Source organism: Corythoichthys intestinalis, chromosome 12 (assembly GCF_030265065.1).
Source record: "Corythoichthys intestinalis isolate RoL2023-P3 chromosome 12, ASM3026506v1, whole genome shotgun sequence".
Taxonomy (NCBI): Eukaryota; Metazoa; Chordata; class Actinopteri; order Syngnathiformes; family Syngnathidae; genus Corythoichthys; species Corythoichthys intestinalis.
The window spans coordinates 8,741,809-8,754,250 of NC_080406.1; the positions used below are offsets into that span (position 1 = coordinate 8,741,809).

Consider the following 12,442-nt stretch of genomic DNA (forward strand, 5'->3'; position numbering starts at 1 on the left):
CATTACTCTCCATTTTCCCTCATGGATTGTTATATTACTACACAATGTGCTGAATAGGCCTAGGTTCAGTGTGGTTGAAAGGACCATGTCATCCACATCATAGTGACAGCCTGCTTCTCCACAGGGTGACTTTGGCACTCAGAAGGAGGCAGCGTGGGCTATCAGCAACCTCACCATCAGTGGAAGAAAAGACCAGGTGAGCCATTTTAAAACAATCCGGCAGGCTTCTTGTAAGTAGATTGGTTTGTTGTGTGTGTGTTTGACTGTTCCTCCTGTATAATACTCGGCTGAGTGCATCTGCAGTGCTGGGTGTATTCAAGTAAATGGGAGCGAGTCATGCTTTTCAATATATCCTCACGTTCCTCTTTATACTTGCTCACGTCTTTTTGTAGCCACTCGCGTCTTTCGAGACTGTCACTATAAGCCGCACTGGACTATAAGCCACAGTGTATGAGGGTAGGTAGTAGGACTGAACGATATTGTACAAACTTACTAGTACATAGCGACTTTTTGGGGGTTTGCGATATGTATTGCAATATTAAAACTAAAAGAATTTTCATCAGATGACTTGAATAGCTTTGTTTGGGAAGACTTTTGTTGACTCATCTTCAGTGTTGTCAGTAATGCATTACTAAGTAACGCGTTACTGTAATCTGATTACTTTCTTTCAGTAACGAGCAATCTAACGCGTTCATTTTTCCTGGCCAGTAATCTGATTAAAGTTAGTTTCCTCGGTGCCTGTGCGTTACTATTTTGTTGTTGCCTCATACTGTATGTAGAATAAAGAATATTGTAGTCATGTACGCAGGGCATTTGAAAAGAAAATACTGCGCTTGAGTTTGGGAGTGACATCACATCTCACGTTTTCTCATCGGGGGGTAAAAAACGGGTCACGTGTAATACCATGCTGCCTGTGCGCGCGCCGTATGCCACGGCGGTCAACAACATAGCCTGCTAGCTATCAGGATGCTAACAGTAAAGGAGCCGGAGAGATACAACAAACGGCTGCATTTGCTCACTGGAGATACAGCCATTACTTCACATATCCGTCCTGTAAAGATGACAAAAATATCTCCGTGCGTCGCAAACTCGGCGCTGGCTCAGAAAGGCTGTCGACCGCTTTATACTCGACATCCAATTCAACAAGGAAGCACTTGGAATTACAGCACAACGCGTCGCGAAAAAAAAAAAAAAAGCCGACAGGTAACGAGACAGCCAGCTCTTCTACAGTTTGTAACCAGCCTTTATAATATGTGTAATTATGTACATTTTATAGTTAGTTTGTAATCATAGGCGGAGTTTTACATTTGTGGGACTGCGGGAGAAGCATGTTGAAGACTGAAACGAAAGTCAAAAGTTTGGACACACATTTTGTGTTTTATATATTTTCACTCCTATTATATATTCTCACTGAAGACATCAAAACTATGAACGAACATGTAGAATGGCAAAAAAAAAAAAAGTGAAATAACTGAAAACAGGTTTTGTTTTCTACATTCTTCAACTCCTCTGGTGTAGTTTTGGCTAAGCAAAGCAAAGGATAGTCTCCAAGGTGCAAGTCACGTGATCTGTTCGAAAAATGATTTTGACCCATTAGGAAAACTTAACGTTGTAGGATTTTTGTTCATTTAATTAATTTTTGTTGTTTGTTTTATTGCTTTACAACTTTTAGAAACAACATTTTAACGGCTAGGTCTTTTATTTCAAAGGGGAAGTTCTGAATTTTTTACATTAGGCTTTATCAGCGGGGGTTTAATTAGTCGTTGGAGTTGATTTCAACAAATTTTGTGCAGTTTGTCAGTTAGTTGTTAGTTTTAGGGCTCCGGAATGGCTAAGCAAGGGCGAGTCAATGGTGGTCGACTAATTAAACCCCCGCTAACTCAAAGATTAAGCCTTTATGTGAAAAACTCAATTAAACGCGATGACATTTTTCTGTTATTTTTATGTTGAGGCAGCGAAAGAGGAAAAAAATGGTAAAAAGTAACTGATAAGTTACTTTTAAGGTAACTTAGTTACTTTGATAATAAAGTAATCAGTAAAGTAACTAGATTACTTTTTTGAAGTGTAATCAGTAATTAAATTACTTTTTTAAATAATCCGTGACAACACTGCTCATCTTGACCACATTGTATTCATATAATACAGTTTACTTCAGGCAAAGGGGCTACATCTGTGAACTATGGAGATTGATGTATGTAAAAGGGATCCAGGAGGCCACGTCTCTGCACACTTGCTGCTTATATGAAGCAAAATAAAAGTTTACATGTTCAAAAATCAGAGGACGCGTTCGCACTCAGCTTGAGCTAGAACAAGAATGACGTCTTTTCTTCGGGTTAACCATATCACAAAGTCATCTTGTAACTGTCAATGATACCGGTGATGATGACAATAAATGAATAAAACAAAAAAACAATTGCACATCCTGCGATAGGACTATTGCGATGGCAATGTTCAAACGATATATTGTGCTGGCCTAGTAGATAGCATTGGCTACGTAATGTGGGCCTCGTGCAGCCTATTGAGGAAGCAAACTACTGTAGTTTTTAGACAATAAGGCGCACCTGACTATAAGCCTCACACACTCACCCACGAAATTTTACAAGAAAAAAAAAAACTATTTGCTCATATAGAAGCTGCACTGGAATATCAGCCACAGTGTATAGTATGGGGGTACATAGCATTTGTTATGTAATGTGGGCCTTGTTCAGCCTATTGAGGAAGCAAACTACTGTAATCTTCGGACTATAAAGGCGCTTTCACACTACCACTGTGTGTAGCAGTGCACCGGTTTGCGGTTCAAAGCCGAACCGTACGGTTCGCCCTGTACGGGTCAATACGCCTTTATGAACCGCGCCTTTTCGGTTTTGAAATTAATTTATTCCGAACGCGTGTGGAATGAATTGGTCGAGCTCTGTGTGCCTGTGTACACAGAAGCACAGTGAAGTGCAGCTGTGGAGAAATTCCCGCCCCGCGAGAAAATGTCCAATCGCTGTCAAGCACCTGTGTAATAAGGGCCGAGTAACGCCCTCTCTAACTTACGAGCGAAGTGAAGGTGAAACGAGAGAAAACAGAAAAAACTATGGCGAGCGGAGGAGTGGAGGGACCGAATTTTGAGGAAACACCAGCTTCTTTTAAATTTGCGGTGTGGCAACATTTTGGTTGAGGAGGAAGTCACTCTGTACATTTCAAAGGACTGTCTCGATGTGGATGGCACTCATTTTAAATGGTGGGAGAAGGAAGAGGGCAGGTTCCCCTATTTGGCAAAAGTTGCTCAAAGGCACTTCTGTGTCCCTGGAACCTCTGTTCCAAGCGAGAGTTTTCTCCATTGCAGGGGACATTATCAGTGCATGCCACTCTCGCCTTGCTCCAGAGAATGTCGACAGGCTTGTGTTTTTGCATAAGAATCTGAAACTTGGAAAAAAAGAAATAATAATAATCTAAATAATAGCTATTATCTATTAACAGTAACTGTAACTGATGTTGCACTTTTGACTTTACTGTACAGAAGTGTTTGTTACTTGAAAACGGTCAGTATTTTTATTTATTTGTTGCTGTTGCTGGCCGTTCTATTTTTGTTATTGTTTGTTTCCCCTGAACTGTTGTTTATATTCAGTCAGTTCACTCAGTAGTTCAAGGTAATGTGCAATTGTTCTTTTGAAGTTGTTTATACTACTGTGTGTGTATTTCAGTAGTCAGTCACTACACTAGCCAAAGAGCTAAGAGGCCTTTTAACAGTTAAAAATGTTTACATTTTAAGTGTTTATTTCATTGTATTAAAAGCAAAATAAAGGCAGTCTTTTGGAAAGTCAGACTTTTTTCTTTAAACGCAAACTGAAACCGAACCGAAACCGTGATCCCAAAACCGAGGTTCAAACCGAACCGTGGGCTAACTGAACCGTTGCACCCCTAACTGTGTGGTCTATTTTAAACGGACCAGAGTTCTTTTTCTCAGATAGTCCGCTTCGTTTTGTAAATGTGAATGCGCATCCAAAGTCTAGATCGGACCAAACAAACGAACCCTGGTCCACTCAAAAATCGTGGGTCTCGGTTCACTTTAAGCGCACCCTGCTTCGGTTGCGAATGCCACCAGAGCAGGGTGCGCATGTGCAGCGTCTCATCCTGGAGCTGTGATGCGCCAGGCTGTGACACTACATGCAGGGCATCCTTGGAAGTGGAAGTACAGCGCGCACGCTATTCAAAATCAACAATGGCAAGATGACTGACAATTAACCATGACCAAATGTTGTTGTGCTAAGCAGTTGCATTTGATACACAGAATCGGGTTCTAATGTGGCGGCTGTGTTTTGCATGCTGTTCCTGAACGCACAGTGTAAAAGGGACAGTGGCCTGGACAGGCGGAGCCTCTCGAGCGTCCGTTTCGTGAGTCTTGCGCTCCTGGAAGTGGCGACAATTTGATAGCCCCAAAAGGTCACAAAAGTGAGAGCGATAGCACGCTCCTGTGTGACTTGGGGTACCACTTGGTGCCCGTTCATGGTTTACTTTTCCCCTAGGCATTTTTTTTCATATAGTCCAATTCGCTCGGCATCATGTCGGGAGGAAGCGACCCCGCCGCTGGCTGAGCAGTGACTTCATTTATGCCGCATACGCTCCCTTCCCTCCCAGGAGGGAGGTATTTCCTCTTCTATTTGTCCAATCAATGAGTGCGCCTTTTGTCCACGTGACGCTACTCGGAAAGTCCGGTTGGCGCATTGTGAATACTGAACCTTTTCAACATGTCATTTGCAAGTGTTGTTGCGAGGCAGATCTCCACCCGGACCCTGCAATAGACTATAAACCGCAGGTGTCTCCACACCAAAAGATGATTAGCTTTACAAAATACGGCACACTGGACGATAAGCTGCAGAGTTCAAAGAGGAGGGGAAAAGTAGCAGCTTGTAGAAAATTACAACCGTTTCACCATGAATTCGCTTTCACTCGTTGCTGGATCAATTCTATGCCTCCTATTGCTTGAACTCAAATACCTACAGCACCTAATAATACAATATGTTTGTCTCATCCGAATAAATCTTCGCAAGTGATTACTCCTGCCTGTTCTGACTTCTTGTTATGATAGTGTTTGTCTCCATTTAGGGACCACTTCATCGCCTATTGTTGACCAACCTTCAGTTCTTGTAAGCACTGAATTTGTAACTAATAATATGCCTGTGGTGTGTATTTGTAGGTGGAGTACCTTGTGGACAAGAACGTCATCCCACCCTTCTGCAACCTGATGATGGTGAAGGATCCCCAGGTCGTTCAGGTCGTCCTCGACGGCCTCAAAAACATCCTCATCATGGCAGGCGAGGAAGCTAGCAATATTGCCGAGATCATCGAGGAATGCGGGGGTGTGTACTGTCGTTTTGTTTCGCTTTGCCTTGCACATGTGCATCCTCGGACAATTTTCTCTCACCGGATTTCTCAGGTTTGGAGAAGATCGAGCACTTGCAGCAACATGAAAATGAGGATATCTACAAACTAGCCTTCGAGATTATTGATCAATACTTTTCAGATGACGTAAGTTCACACCAAGTCATGACAAGGCACCCATTCACGACAATGTTCCACTAAGCAAACACTGTTAATGCTATGATTGGCTGCAACACATAATTGAACCGTATCGTATTATTGGTTAGAAACTTGTCACTCATTGAGTTACATTGCAAGATGGTACAGAAAACAATATCATTGGTCTATGTTATTGATTAGGTAGCTTTGCAAGTAATGCACAAGCTACCATATATAAAATTATACAACTTTTTATATTATTACCCATCTTATTCTTAGTGGTTTTTTTTTTTTTTTTTTGGCGTACTGCACAACCCAAACAGTTTGACCAACGCCGGGAGATTTTTGTTTGACCTCGTCAAAAATTACCGTTTACACAAAAAATATGGGTTTTGTGCCCAAAAAAAAAAAAATTTCAAAATTTATCGAGTCCTACACTTTTTGTCCAACTCGCATAAATCATGCATAAAAAAAACTTCAGGATATCAAGGCTGTTATTTTATTTGGGCTAAAAACATATAATGGGGCAAATAAGTATTTAGTCAACCACTAATTGTTCAAGTTCTCCCTCTTGAAAATATTAGAGAGGTCTGTAATTGTCAACATGGGTAAACATCAACCATGAGAAGCAGAATGTGGGGGAAAAAAACTGAAAATCACATTGTTTGATTTTTAAAGAATTTATTTGCAAATCATGGTGGAAAATAAGTGGTCAATACCAAAAGTTCATCTCAATACTTTGTTACGTGCCCTTTGTTAGCAATCATGGAGGCCAAACGTTTTCTGTAACTCTTCACAAGCTTTTCACACACTGTTGCTGGTATTTTGGCCCATTCCTCCATGCAGATCTCCTCTTGAGCAGTGATGTTTTGGGGCTGTCGTTGGACAACACGGACTTTCAACTCCCTCCACAGATTTTCTATTGGGTTGAGATCTGGGGACTGGCTAGGCCACTCCAGGACCTTAAAATGCTTCTTACGAAGCCACTCCTTTGTTGCCCTGGCTGTGTGATTGAGATCATTATCATGCTTAAAAGATCCAGCCACGTCTCATCTTCAACGCGCTTGCTGATGGAAGGAGATTTTCACTCAAAATCTCTCAATACATGGCCCCATTCATTCTTTCCTTTACACAGATTAGTCGTCCTGGTCCCTTTGCAGAAAAAACGCCCCAAAGCATGATGTTTCCACCCCCATGCTTCACAGTGGGTATGGTGTTCTTTGGATGCAATTGAGGATTCTTTCTCCTCCAAACACGAGAACCTGTGTTTCTACCAAAAATTTCTATTTTGGTTTCATCTGACCATAGCACATTCTCCCAGTCCTCTTCTGGATCATCCAAATGGTCTCTAGCGAACCGCAGACGGGCCTGGACGTGTACTTTCTTCAGTAGGGGGACACGTCTGGTAGCGCAGGATTTGAGTCCCTGGCGGCGCATTGTGTTACTGATAGTAGTCTTTGTTCCAGTGGTCCCAGCTCTCTGTAGGTCATTGACTAGGTCCTCCCGTGTGGTTCTGGGATTTTTGCTCACCGTTCTTGTGATCATTTTGACGCCACGGGGTGAGATCTAGCATGGAGCCCCAGATCGAGGGAGATTATCAGTGGTCATGTATGTCTTCCATTTTCTAATAATTGCTCCCACAGTTGATTTCTTTACACCAACGTTTTACCTATTGCAGATTCAGTCTTCCCAGCCTGGTGCAGGTCTACAATTTTGTCTCTGGTGTCCTTCGACAGCTCTTTGGTCTTGGCCATAGTGGAGTTTGGAGTGTGACTGACTGATTTTGTGGACAGGTGTCTTTTATACCGATAATGAGTTAAAACAGGTGCCATTAATACTAGGGTTGTTCCGATCATGTTTTTTTGCTCCCGATCGTTTTAGTTTGAGTATCTGCCGATCCTGATATTTCCCGATCCGATAGCTTTTTTTTGCTCCCGATTCAATTCATTCCCGATAATTTTTCCCGATCATATACATTTTGGCAATGCATGAAGAAAAAAATGAATAAAACTCGGACGAATATATACATTCAACATACAGTACTGTATTTGTGTATTATGACAATAAATCCTCAAGATGGCATTTACATTATTAACATTCTTTCTGTGAGAGGGATCCGCGGATAGAAAGACTTGTGACTTTTTATATTGTGACTAAATATTGCCATCTCGTGTATTTGTTGAGCTTTCAGTAAATGATACTGTAGCCATGCCCAAATGCATGATGGGAAGTGGAACCGTGACTGTGCGTCGTGCTACCAATTGATATATCTTCTCTGCGTTGGGAAATAACAAGGTGTTAAGAAAAAGATCAATTGCTATCTTGCTTCCCCACATTGCTTCCCATGATATTTCTAATCGTAGGGAGAGGGATTGTAAGGCTTTAGCCTATTAAAAAAAGGTTCCAAAGGCTGCCAAAATTCACTCAACTCATTTTGTGCTGCCCTTTATCTCTCTATATGGGTAAAACGGCGCCATTACAGATTGAGCACAACAATGCGTGAGTGGGTCGTGCAGTGCATGCATTAATTGCGTTAAATATTTTAACGTGATACATTTTTTTAAAAATTAATTACCGCCGTTATCGGGATAAATTTGATAACCCTACCTTAAGCCTAAACTAAAGACTCTGGATGAGTGTAACATATTATGTCTGCAACGTTAAATACAATTAGAAAACGATTTAATTAAAAAAAAAAAGTATATCTTAAAAAAATGCATGGCCGATATTTTTTTGCCGATTCCGATACTTTGAAAATGACGTGATCAGACCCGATCGATCGGCATCTCTAGTGAAAATGCATGACAAAATAGTGATTTTACAAAAACAGATACATCGAGAAAATGTTTTAATTTGACAAAACTTTTAACTGGATTTAGTCACAGAAAAAAAGTATTAAGAGACTAAGGGTATCATTTTAAGATTTGTAGGAATAATTCTAATTTTTTTTCCAGAAATCCTAATTGTGTTGCAATAAATGATAATATTACCAGATAATTTGGAATATTAGGAGAAAAATAGTGTCATGTCAGATTAATGTTAAGCTAATGTCATATCAGGAAAAACACTAAAGTTAACAAAAAAAAAAAACAAGTATAATTTAACATTTTTCATTTTATGCCAAAATATTAACAGCATATATGTTAATAAATTATGATTACTGTAATTTTCTCACTATAGGGGTGAGTGGGTTGTGCAACGCATTCATTAATTGCGTTAAATATTTAACGTGATACATTTTTAAAAAATTAATTACCGCCGTTATCGGGATAAATTTGATAACCCTACCTTAAGCCTAATCTAAAGACTCTGGATGAGTGTAACATATTATGTCTGTAACGTTAAATACAATTAGAAAACGATTTAATTTAAAAAATATATATATATTAAACAAAGGCATGGCCGATACTTTGAAAATGACGTGATCGGACCCGATCGATCGGCAGTGGAGCCTCGTTAGAAGAAGTTAGATCTTTTTGACAGCCAGAAATCTTGCTTGTTTTTAGCTGACCAAATACTTATTTTCCACTCTAATTTGGAAATGAATTCTTTAAAAATCAAACAATGTGATTTTCTGTTGGGTTTTTTTTCCACATTCCTGTCTCTCATGGTTGAGGTTTACCCATGTTGACAATTACTGGCCTCTCTAATGTTTTCAAGTAGGAGAACTTGCACAATTGGTGGTTGACTAAATACTTATTTTCCCCACTGTACCTTGAAACCGGTAATCGGCACATGTCTAGCACTGAGAGTGTGCAAGCAAGGTGCAATTGCGGAAGCGCGCAGCTTAGAGGGAACATTTTCTCTAGCTATTACGCATCAATCTGGAATATGAGTAAACATTTTATCCTCATGTTTAACATTTCCCCTCCTCCTCTTAGATTGATGAAGATTCCAACGTGATCCCGGACAGCACTCAAGGAGGAACCTTCAACTTTGACCCCGCTTCCAACATGCAAACAAAGGAGTTTAATTTCTAAGAAAAGAATATGGGGGGGGGGGGAAGCAAAAGCCAGGATGTTTGCTTCAACCAGCTGCACGGGTACTCTGTAATCTCTACTCCCCTGCTCCCCAAAATGACATTCATGCATTTTCCCTCCAATCTGGCAACCTAATATGGAAGAATTGACTTCAATATGGATATTCAGTCACCACTGGGGGATTTGTGGCCCTCATCACCCACCACCTTTGCACTGTGGGGATTCTTTTCTTCTTTTTTTTTAACTGGTCACCCCTCGCCACCATCTGGCAACCTGCCTCACAACAAGGATTTTTTGCTTCAACATATCACACGACACAGAAAGAAGAAGGACGGAATGATGTCGGTGGCAACATTTACTTGCCAAAATGTTCACAAGCACACGTTACTTACACACGCGCGTACATGAACACACACACTTTTGGACAGTTAGTGTGTATACTTCTTTTGGAAGCCATCATATCACAAATGGGGGAGAAATACTGCTGTTTTTGTTTTCCATTTGTTTTTGTTGCCTCCCTAAAACACTTTTGGTGTACAAACACGCCCACTTTTAGGGTCACACATGCTCCTGCAGGCCCCCGTCCCCAACGCAGTCCAAGTAACATATTGCAGAGCAAAGCCACGATTAACCACGGACGAACCCCCTCCCCTTTGCTCCCCGATCTGCTGAGGGTGAAAGGGCTCTTAGAGTGGCAGATGGACTTGACCGGACTTCATGATGTCACTTTTTTTTTTGAACGTGACTTAAAATGAATTATTCAACCCCAGCCCTACACCAGAAAGTGAAGTAACTGCCATTATTTTTTATTTCTTCCTGTTTAAAACTGAACTAGCTGCCGAGAAGGACCGGCAGAGTAAGGAAAGAGGTGACTGGGAAGTGCAGAGACTTCCTGTGTCCACTGTAGCGCTGGTATACCACCCGCTGCCCGGACTGGAACGCACTGGACGTCCTGTTTGCTCATGACTCCCCTGTAATGTGAAATTTGCAAGTTGGTGGTGGTGGGGGCTGGTGAGTTTGTACCAAAATTAGCTAAAACCGAGCTGAATTGAATATGTTCATTTTTAAACAATCCCAAAAAAAAAATGTGTTTAAAATGTTTTTGTTTTTTTTAAACAGATTTCAGTTCACCATGTGATGGTTTCTGTTTGCAGCTTCCATTGCCTTTGGTTTGGACCTTCACTATATTTTTAGTCTTATGAGCAGGAAGGAGTGTTAGGGCCACGCTGAAAAGAAATGGGGGAAGAAAATGATCTGGTCACAGGTAGTGGAAGTTTAAAAAAAAAATTGCAGGAGAAATTGTAATGGGAGCAATGTTGGAATATCACAAGAAAAAATGAAAATGTTGTTATTCTCGTAACTTTTTCGGTTGCAACTATTTTTTTTTTTTTTTTTACTTTTCCGAAAAACCATTTTCTGAATTCTGACCTCTGATTTTAAAAGCAGAATTCGGAGACTATAGAATACTGGTTTTAAAGTCAGAGAATAAAGTCAGAATTCTGTTCCGAGATTAAAATCAGGATTCTGATTTGAGATTCTATTCTCAGAATTCTGACAAATGAGATTTCTGATTTGGGATTCCTTTGTCATTGAGATTCAAATCGGAATGTTGATTTGAGATTCTAGTTTCAGAATTCTGACTATTCATTCTGACGTTAATCTCAGAACTCTGATTTAAATCTTAGAAGTCTGACTTTAAAGTCAAAATTTTGTTCTGGTTTATTTAATGTCAGAATTCTGATTTTAAAGTCTGAGAATAAAGTCAGAATTCAGTCTTAAAATTCTATTCTAAAAATTCTGATTTGAAATTCTATTCTCACAATTCTCACTATTCATTGACTTTAATCTCAGAATTTTAAAACCAGAATCCTGAGATTAAAGTCAGAATTCAGATTTTTAAATCAGAGAATAACGTCAGAATTGATTTGAAATTCAGAATTGATTTGAAATTCTATTCTCAGAATTCTGACTATTCATTAATCTTTAATCTCAGGATTCTGACCTGATTTTAAAACCAGAATTCAAATTGAGAATAGAATTCTGACCTAATTCTAATTTTAAAACCAGAATTCTGAGATCAAAAAGTCAGATTTATGTTCTGATTTGAGTCAGAATTCCAAACCGAGATACGATGAGATTAGTCAAAATTCTATTCTCAGAATTCTGACTTTTTGTTCTGATTTCAGAGTAAAGAATTCAGAATTCTGGTTTTCAAGTCTGAGAATAAAGTCAGAATTCTTGTCTGAGATAAAAATCAGGATTCTTATTTGAGATTCTCTTCTCAAAATTCGGACCAGAGATTTCTGACTTGAGATCTCACTGTCAGATTAAAATCAGAATTCTGATGCGAGATTCTATTTCCAGAATTCATTCTGACTTTAATCTCACATTCTGTTCTGATTTTAGGGTAACGTCAGAATTGCAATTTTAAAGTTGGAGAATAGTCAGAATTCTGTTCTGAGTTTAAAATAAGAATTCTGATTTGAGATTCTATTTTTGAAATCCTGACTTCAATCTTAGAATTCTGACCTCAATCGGATTTCTGTTCTGATTTCGAGATTCTAGTCTCGGAATTCTGACTAAGAATTCTGATTCTATTCATCTAATTCTGACTTTAATCGGATTTCTGTTCTAGTTTGAGATTAAAGTCAGAATTCTGATTTGAAACTATTCGCAGAAGCCTGACATAATTCATTCTGACTGTAATTTCCGGATTTTGACTTTAATCTTAGAATTCTGACATTAAAATGAGAATTCTCTTCTGGTTTGAGATTAAAATCAGAATTCTGAGAATAGAACCTCATACCGGAATACTGATTTTAATCTTCAGAATACTGATTTTATTCAGATTTGAGTTTAAAACTAGAATTTTGATTTGATTGTATCTTCAGAATTTTGACTTTGATAAAGTCAGAGAATAAAGTCAGTCAATGTCAAACTTCTGATTTATTTCATTC

At 39.4% G+C, this 12,442-nt stretch overlaps 1 protein-coding gene across 3 annotated transcripts in view; it reads left to right on the forward strand.

The window, feature by feature from the left end:
- Positions 1-9,504, forward strand: part of kpna3 (karyopherin alpha 3 (importin alpha 4)) — a 49,045-nt gene extending 39,541 nt beyond the window's left edge. For all 3 annotated transcript variants that reach the window (XM_057852334.1, XM_057852336.1, XM_057852335.1), the window contains exons 14-17: positions 125-196; positions 5,183-5,345; positions 5,423-5,514; positions 9,387-9,504. In XM_057852334.1, the coding sequence (XP_057708317.1) occupies positions 125-196; positions 5,183-5,345; positions 5,423-5,514; positions 9,387-9,485 (426 nt within the window). In that variant the 3' untranslated portion in view covers positions 9,486-9,504. The remainder of the gene's footprint in view (positions 1-124; positions 197-5,182; positions 5,346-5,422; positions 5,515-9,386) is intronic.
- Positions 9,505-12,442: the final 2,938 nt, after the last annotated feature.